Source organism: Lagenorhynchus albirostris, chromosome 10, assembly GCF_949774975.1.
Source record: "Lagenorhynchus albirostris chromosome 10, mLagAlb1.1, whole genome shotgun sequence".
Classification (NCBI taxonomy): Eukaryota; Metazoa; Chordata; class Mammalia; order Artiodactyla; family Delphinidae; genus Lagenorhynchus; species Lagenorhynchus albirostris.
The window spans coordinates 46362280-46371775 of NC_083104.1; the positions used below are offsets into that span (position 1 = coordinate 46362280).

Here is a 9496-nt window from a genome sequence, read left to right on the forward strand (position 1 = left end):
AAGCCAGACAGAAGAGTTGCAGCTCCGGATTGGTTAGTTTGCATATAAAGGCAGTCCCAGTTGAGTCCTTTGCTGTCTCTACGAATTGGCTAGCTCCAGGAGGCTGTCTCTCCCCAGCCGGAAAGGTTTTTAAAGATGGCAAACATCATAACAGGCAGAAAATTTTAAATATAAACAATACACAAAGAATACTTAAGCTGAATGTGTTCTTATCTTGGTATTGGTTTTGCCATTGTAGGTAAAATGCTGGTGCGATGAACATGTGGAAAAGCTGCCTTGTAAATAAGTTAGAGTGAAAAAGCATCTTTCAGCCGTCCCCACGGGAATTCGATGATTTATGATAGGGACTTAGGGTTGCATGTTTTGATTCGGAAGATGATCATTTTTTTAAAGAGTTTTTTTAGAGTTTAAAGCATCCTTGTTTATCTAACAAAAGCATATAACTTCTGTGGGGTTTGTTCCTTACATTTCCTAGTAAATTATTTTCTATGTATGCTGCGGTTTTTCTTAAAAGGAGGAGAAGCTAAATATGAGTCTGTTTTGGTAGAGGTGGGAGTGTGATACATACTTATCCCCCAGAATCATACATATGATTTTCTCCCTTTCTCCCTCTGAACGCAGTGGTGAGACTGCGTTCAGAAATATGACTGTCCCTTATGGATGGGCAAAAAGACCAATGCTGCAGCGAATTGGTAAAATGCACCCTGACATTCCAGTTTCGGTCATCTATGGCGCCCGATCCTGCATAGATGGCAATTCTGGCACCAGCATCCAGTCATTACGACCACATTCATATGTGAAGACTATAGTAAGTGTGTGGTTTATTTTTGGCTTATAGTTGTAGGCGAAGTCTGTTCTATTATCTTTGCTTTCAGTGAGATTTCAGGTCATCCCTGTGCTTTCACATCTAAGCTATACCTGCAGCTTTGGTCAGAGACCTGCTGTCACTCGTGACGGGGGCAGGGTTTGACCCATACAAATCTTCATGTCCAGACAGCGAATCCCCATTCTTAGGCCCTTGTCTGTCCTAGAGCCACAGCATCTCCCAGTGGGAGAGACTGAAAGAGGGACAGACAGGTCCAATAGCACTGCGACCACCTCCCAAGGCAGCACATGCTTACTTTGTTCAGTGTTTCTGTTGGCCCTATTGTTAGAGGTCAATTTAGAATGTTATTTTTGCATATGAAAATTTTAGTAAGGTTCACTGGATTTTTTCTTTATTCTCAGATCCTTTATTTAATGAAGTATATAATAGTTACTACAGATCAGTATTGCTTTTTCTTTTATGTTTTATATATAGCTGTTCTCACTTTCATTGCTAAGTGTCTTTGTATGTGTCATTGTGTTTTATTAAATGCTTTTACTCACTGACCATCTGACTGCTTTTCCTTTCCTAGGCCATTCTCGGAGCAGGGCATTATGTGTATGCAGATCAACCAGAAGACTTTAACCAGAAAGTGAAGGAGATCTGTGACACTGTGGACTGAGCACACTGCAGATGACGTGGAAATGCACATGGGTAATACAGTTCCTCAGCAATAATTTGCAGTCTGCGATGCAGAGAGTAAGGAATCTCACATGAGAACCAGCAGTCTTCTTGACTGTACTTTCCCTATGTTTTCTTTATGAAGCTGCTAGCACATTTAAACCAGGTAGTGCCTTCTAGAAGAATGACTTTCCTTTCTCCAAAATCAACATGTACAAGAGTCTCCAAATCTGGTAGCTTTAATAAAAGGTTATTTGTCCCTCTGCTGTACTGAAATATTGTAATTTTTCAACTGAAATTTTTATTTCTATCTAACTTTGCTATATCAAGTATTTTTTATATTGCAGTCTGTACTGCCAATTTTAAAAAGTGATTTCTGGCTTCATTATTTTATATAATGTAAAGGTGCACCTTATTTTCCTTGCTTATATATACCATGTCTAATAACTGATAGAGTTAAACAAAATTTGGTGTGTTTTTATGTAAAAATTTGTCACTTTCTTAGAATGCTTCACTTCATTTTTGAAATGGAGTGTTGAGACAGGGTTTTGGTTAAAAAGATGGGAGTTGATTTCTAGCATTGATTTTTCTGATTTTCCTTTGTTTTCTATTTAAGGCTGCAAAGCCATGTTCACCGTTTTAAATGTGATCCATCCTTAAGTATTTCAAGTACGGAAAAGCCTTAACTAAAAGTCTATCCTATTTTCCCCCATTAATACTGTTATTCTTTTCTTTGAGCCTGCATGCAGCAGAAGGAACAGATTTCCTCACTGAGGGGTCATTAAGACTGTTACCTTCCAGTAAGCCAAATCATATATTTTCATCTAATTCTTGTAGATGGGTGCTAAAACTGGATTACATTTTTACCACTAAAATATAAAAATCGGTGGTGCTGTTATATCTCATGGCACCAGAAGTTAGCTAGTACTTGGGGGTTTTTTTGTTTTGTTTTGTTTTTTTAAGAGTTTTGTGTTGATTAAATAACTTACATACTTTATTACAAAAATTCTGTAAGGTTGATTGAACTATTTGACAGTAACTACTACCATCAAGTGTAGCACTTTCTTGCTGTTTTTAATACAAGGAAAATTTCTCTGAAACTGAGAAAAAGCTCCATGTGGTAACTGGCTACTACTGAGAAGACCCTCCACAAAAGAAAGTTGAATAGGATGGTCACCAGCAAGTCATCTTTGCCTTATGTTTTGCTTAATGTTGGTTGTCTAGGAGAAAGGTGGTTATGTAAATAAAAACAGTGAACTAGAGCAAATAATGACTTCATAGTTTTGATTGTTGCATTTAAAAAATGATTAGGAAATCTTTAGTTGTTAGGAAATGTAAGGTTGTATCACTGTTGATTAACTGTGAGGAAGACGAATGTTCTGTTTTCAACAATATCTCCCCTGCCCCAAAAATAGGCACATTTCACTGAAGCATGACAAGTAGCTTCCCAGTGAGCAATTTGTCTCAGTTGTGGGATGGACTAGGTTAGTCCAGAAGGTAACAGGAGAGCCAAGTCAGATTTCTCTACCTTGAGAATAAAAGTAGTCTTTACTTTTTTAGTTTGTATCTTGGATGGCCAGATTCAAACCTATAAGTGGTGCAGATAATTTGGGTCATTTTTGGTGTTTTTATTTGACACACTCTCCAGTCTCTCTTAATTTTCCTTTGCTGGGTGAATGACAGTTTTTAGTCATACAGGAGGGTTTCTGCACAGGAAACGTGGTCTCAGAACTTAGAGGGAAGTTACTAGTTTCACTTAGATGGTTACTAGTTTCACTTAGATGGGGCTTCTAGCCATAGATGTGCCAAGTGATTCAGGGAAAAGATGTACCCAGGTGTCAAGTGGAACTTATTTTCCTAACAACTAATTTTGGTTTCTTTGAAAAATATTGCCATAATTCTTTTTAAAAAGTGAATTTTACCTTGGGCTATTGTATATGTAATTTTGTGAAGACTGAGCTAACACAGAAAGTTCCAATCCTTGAATTCCTGAAAATAGAGTGGGTCCTAAATGTTTTCTTTAAAAAAAAAAATCTGGGCTTCCCTGGTGGCGCAGTGGTTGAGAGTCTGCCTGCCGATGCAGGGGACACGGGTTCATGCCCCGGTCCAGGAAGATCCCACATGCCGCAGAGTGGCTAGGCCCGTGAGCCATGGCCGCTGAGCCTGCGCGTCCGGAGCCTGTGCTCCGCAATGGGAGAGGCCACAACAGTACATTATGTACAATGTACTTTATTTTACAGAAAATAAAGGAAGGAGGGATAACACTACTAGATACTATAACATACTATAAAAAATTGAGAAAAAGTCAAAGTATATGATAAAGGAATCATCTTACTGGTGGAGAAAAAGACTTAAAAAACGGTGTGGAGACAAATGTGGTTAAACACCTGGAAGACAGTAAAATTGAATCCATTTCTCACACTGTACAGAAGGATAAAATCCAAATGGATTAGAGACCCAACTGTAAAAATGAAACCTTCTAAATAACTGGAAGAAAACATAGGTGAATTCCTTTATGATCTGAGAGTGGGGAAAACATTCCTATGACCGAATATCCAGAAGCAATAAAAGGAGGAGTTTATATCTAACTGAAAGAAAGAGATTTGGATGGTCAAAAAAAGCAAAGTTAAAAAGTAAATAATAAACTGGCAAAAATATTTGCAACATTTATCACAAAGGGCTAATATAATATAGCCCTAATATGTGAAGAATTTCTAAACTTTGAAAAGAACCAGAAAGAACGGGCAAAAAGATACAAACAGGGACTTCCCTGCTGACGCAGTGGGTAAGACTCCGCGCTCCCAATGCAGGGGGCCTGGGTTCGATCCCTGGTCAGGGAACTAGACCATATGCATGCCACAGCTGAGAGTTCGCATGCCACAATTAAGTAGCCAGCAAGCCGCAACAAGGGAGCCCGCCTGTTGCAACTAAGACCCAGTACAACCAAATAAATAAGATATAGACAGTTCATAGAAAATAAATTGCAAATAAATAGCTCTTAAACATATGAGGATACACATAATAAAGAGAAATGCAAATTAAAACTACTGAGATACCATTTCTTGCCTGTTGGATTGTGAAAAGTCCAAGTTACACAGTGCACTCTGTTAGTGAGACAGTGGGGCAACAAGCTCTCCAGAAAGTACAGATCCCTGTGGATGGAATTTGTTAATAACTATCAAAATTAAATATGAGTTTATCCCTCAACCAACAGGCTCCCTTCTAAAAATCTATCTGAGGTGTACTGGTAAAAATATGTGATGGTGTATGCACAAAGATCTTCATTACAGTGCTATTTATAGCAGCCAAAGAGTGGAAGCCACCCAAATCTCCATCTAGAGGGGATTGATGGAAGAAACCTGGCACATACATATAGTGGAATACTGCACAGCTGTTAAAAAAAAAAATGAGGGAGCATCTCCAGGAGGGAAGAGGATGAAGGCTGCAGAACCACACACATGGAGACACATCTCAGTTGGTCTCTAATCTTATTTGTGAGGATTCTGCCAGTTGAATGCCTGAAAAGGGAGGTGGGATGGCCTTCGGATTGTACCAGCTTAGCTGGCATTGCTAACCAACTGTTGCAGGCTCTGAAAATAAAAACAATCTTGAACTCCTGCCCCTTCCCCCCGCACCCCCCAAAAAAAATGCTGTCTTGGAGTCCTCTTCAGAGTATAGGAAGTGAAAGTGAAGAGCAGGTTTGTTGTGCTACCTGATTGTGTAAGAAAGGAGGGGACAAATGAAAAAACAAGCATGCATTTACTTATGTTAAAAAAAAAAAGAAAAATGGAAGGTTTAATTACATCAATAACTAATAAATCAGTTCCCTTAGGGGTGGTGGTAGGGAGCTGGCCAGAGATGGCACCTAGATCTGTATCTTCTTTTATACTTTTTACTTTGGGACCCTGTCAGTGTTTTCTATAATTAAAAAATCAACTCTTAAAACTAAAACTTAACTATCCATCAAATTGGTGGTGTAACCACTCACAGAACAATTACTTCAAGCGACTTTAAAGCCCAGCATTTGTCTGCACTTTCCTAATGGAATATATCCTGTGAACTACAATGAAAACTTAAACTGCATTTAGTATTTTTATTTTTAACAATGATATTGGTGTTGTCCTTTTGAAACTCTATGTATTTACATATGATAAAGCAAATATTAAGTCAAAGGAAGTAAGAGCCAAGATTTTTAGTACAAGAAAGAAGAGATACAAGAATAAAATTAAGTAAAAACCCTGTAATTGTATATTTCAGTTGGAAGTACCAGCAAAATACAGTGATTTATTTTTCCTAAAAAATACATGTTGCATAGCTTTATCCACTGAAAAGGCCTAGAAGCAATCAGAAGTCAGTGGCAAGGCATACCCTAGCACCAAGACTGTCCCATTAGAGGGGGCAGGGAAGGGACAAGATGAGGCTAGACCATCTTGTGTCTGAAAGCAAGAAAGCAATCAGAGTAAGGTCATGTCAAAAGGACCCAGGAGTCAACTAGAGGGGGCTTCCATTGGCCAAAGATGGAACAATTTGAACATCAAAAAGAATAACAATTGACATGAAATATATAAAAATCTATGAGGTCATAATGATAGTTTAAAAAAAATCTATTAGTCATCTTTGGAGATTATTAGGCACCAACTTACTATTTTGAAAATTAACTGGAAAAATGAAGTATTTATCCTGATTCCTTTGTGTACCAGGTTAACCTGATAAGAGAACGTTTTTCACTTAAGAATCATAACTAAATGCCAGAGAATTGATAGGATTAGGAAATCACCGTATTTAGTAACAATACATTACTAAATAACCAAGAGATCACTGAAGAAATCAAAGAGGAAATCAAAAAATACCTAGAGACAAACTACAACAAAAATACGATGATCCAAAACCTGTGGGATGCAGCAAAAGCAGTTCTAAAGGGAAGTTTGTAGCAGTATAGTCCTACCTCAAGAAACAAGAAAAATCTCAAGCGATCTAACCTTACACCTAAAGGAACTAGCGAAAGAACAAACAAATCCCAAAGTACGTAGAAAAAAATCATAAAGATCAGAGCAGAAATAAATGAAATAGAAACAAAACAATAGCAAAAATCAATAAAACTAGAAGATGGTTCTTTGAGAAGATAAACAAAATTGATAAACCTTTAGCCAAACTCATCAAGAAAAAGAGGGAGAGGACTCAATAAAATTAGAAATGAAAAAGGAGAAGTTACAACAGACACCGCAGATATACGAAGCATCATAAGGGACTACTACAAGCAACTCTATGCCAATAAAATGAACAACCTGGAAGAAGCAGACAAGTTCTTAGAAAGGTATAACCTTCCAAGACTGAACCAGGAAGAAATAGAAAATATGAACAGACCAGTTACAAGTAATGAAATCGAAACTGTGATTAAAAATCTTCTAACAAACAAAAGTACAGGACCAGATGGCTTCACAGATGAACTCTGTCAAACATTTAGAGAAGAGCTAACACCCATCCTTCTCAAACTCTTCCAAAACATTGCAGAGGAAGGAACACTCCCAAACTCATTCTACGGAGGCCATCATCACTGTGATACCAAATCCAGACAAAGATGTCACAAAAAAAGAAAACGACAGGCCAATAACACTGATGAACATAGATGCAAAAATCCTCAATAAAATGCTAGCAAACAGAATCCAACAACTCCAACAACACATTAAAAGGATCATGCACCATGATCAAGTGGGATTTATCCCAGGGACGCAAGGATTCTTCAATATATGCAAATCAATCAATGCGATACACCATATTAACAAATTGAAGAATAAAAACCATATGATCATCTCAATAGATGCAGAAAAAGCTTTTGACAAAATTCAACACCCATTTATGATAAAAACTCTCCAGAAAGTGGGCATAGAGGAACCTACCTCAGCATAATAAAGGCCATATACAACAGACCTCAGCAAACATCATTCTCAATGGTGAAAAACTGAAACCATTTCCTCTAAGATCAGGAACAAGGCAAGGATGTCCACTCTCACCAGTATTATTCAACATCGTTTTGGAAGTCCTAGCCATGGCAATCAGAGAAGAAAAAGAAATAAAAGGAATACAAATTGGAAAAGAAGTAAAACTGTCACTGTTTGCAGATGACATGATACTATACATAGAGAATCCTAAAAATGCCACCAGAAAACTACTAGAGCTAATCAATGAATTTGGTAAAGTTGCAGGATACAAACTTAATGCACAGAAATCTCTGGCATTCCTATACACTAACAACAAAAGATCAGGAAGAGAAATTAAGGAAACAATCCCATTCACCACTGTAACAAAAAAAATAAAGTACCTAAGAATAAACCTACCTAAGGGGGTAAAAGACCTGTACTTTGAAAACTATAAGACACTGATGAAAGAAATCAAGGATGACACAAACAGATGGAGAGATATACCATGTTCTTGGATTGAAGGAATCAACATTGTGAAAATGACTATACTACCCAAAGCAATCTACAGATTCAGTGCAATCCCTATCAAATCAGCAATGGCATTTTGTACAGAACTAGAACAAAAAATCTTAAAACTTATTTGGAGACACAAAAGACCCCGAATAGCTAAAGCAATCTTGAGGGAAAAAAAACAGAGCTGGAGGAATCAGACTCCCTGACTTCAGACTATACTACAAAGCTACAGTAATCAAGACAACATGGTACTGGCACAAAAACAGAAACATAGATCAATGGAACAGGATAGAAAGCCCAGAGATAAACTGACGCACCTATGGTCAACTAATCTGTGACAAAGGAGGGAAGGCTATACAATGGAGAAAAGACAGTCTCTTCAATAAGTGGTGCTAATATATACAATGGAATATTACTCAGCCATAAGAAGAAATGAAATTGAGTTATTGGTAGTGAGGTGGATGGACCTAGAGTCTGTCATACAGAGTGAAGTAAGTCAGAAAGGGAAAATCAAATACCGTAACATATATATGGAATCTAAAAAAAAAAAAAAGTTCTGAAGAACCTAGGGGCAGGACAGGAATAAAGACGCAGACGTAGAGAATGGGCTTGAGGACACGGGGAGGGGGAAGGGTAAGCTGGGACAAAGTGAGAGAGTGGCATGGACATATATACACTACCAAATGTAAAATAGATAGCTAGTGAGAAGCAGCCGCATAGCACAGGGACATCAGCTCGGTGCTTTGTGTCCATCTACGGGTTGGGATAGGGAGGGTGGGAGGGAGACGCAAGAGGGAGGGGATATGGGGATACATGTATACATATAGCTGATTCACTTTGTTATACTGCAGAAACTAACACAACATTGTAAAGCAATTATACTCCAATAAAGATTTAAAAAAAAAGGGGTGCTGGGAAAACTGTACAACTATATGTAAAAGAATGAAATTCAAACACTCCCTAACACCATACACAAAGATACACTCAAAATGGATTAAAGACCTAAATGTAAGACTGGACACTATAAAACTCTTAGAGGAAAACATAGGAGTAAGATCTTTTTTGACCCACCTCCTCGAGTAATGGAAATAAAAACAAAAATAAACAAATGGGACCTAATGAAACTTAAAAGCTTTTGCACAGCAAAGGAAACTATAGACAAGACGAAAAGACAACCCTCAGAGTGGGAGAAAATATTTGCAAACGAATCAACAGACAAAGGATTAATCTCCAAAATATATAAACAATTCATGCAGCTCAATATTGAAAAAACAACCCAATCAAAAAATGGGCAGAAGACCATTTAATAGACATTTTTCCAAAGAAGACATACAGATGGCCAACAGGCATATGAAAATCCGCTCAACATCACTAATCATTAGAGAAATGCAAATCAACACTACAATGAGGTGTCACCTCACACCAGTTAGAATGGGCATCATCAGAAAATCTACAAACAAATGCTGGAGAGGGTGTGGAGAAAAGGGAACCCTCTTGCACTGTTGGTGGGAATGTAAATTGATACAGCCACTATGGAGAACAGTATGGAGGTTCCTTAAAAAACTAAAAATAGAATTAC

At 37.7% G+C, this 9496-nt stretch overlaps 1 protein-coding gene across 4 annotated transcripts in view; it reads left to right on the forward strand.

Annotated features, from left to right (window-relative positions):
• Positions 1 to 2756, forward strand: part of ABHD5 (abhydrolase domain containing 5, lysophosphatidic acid acyltransferase) — a 45967-nt gene extending 43211 nt beyond the window's left edge. For 3 of the 4 annotated variants that reach the window (XM_060162289.1, XM_060162293.1, XM_060162290.1), the window contains 2 exons: positions 622 to 808; positions 1398 to 2756. In XM_060162289.1, the coding sequence (XP_060018272.1) occupies positions 622 to 808; positions 1398 to 1487 (277 nt within the window). In that variant the 3' untranslated portion in view covers positions 1488 to 2756. Of the gene's footprint in view, positions 1 to 621; positions 809 to 1397 lie in introns of those variants that run through there. The other variant, XM_060162292.1, reaches the window with a different exon arrangement.
• The last annotated feature ends 6740 nt before the right edge of the window (positions 2757 to 9496 follow it).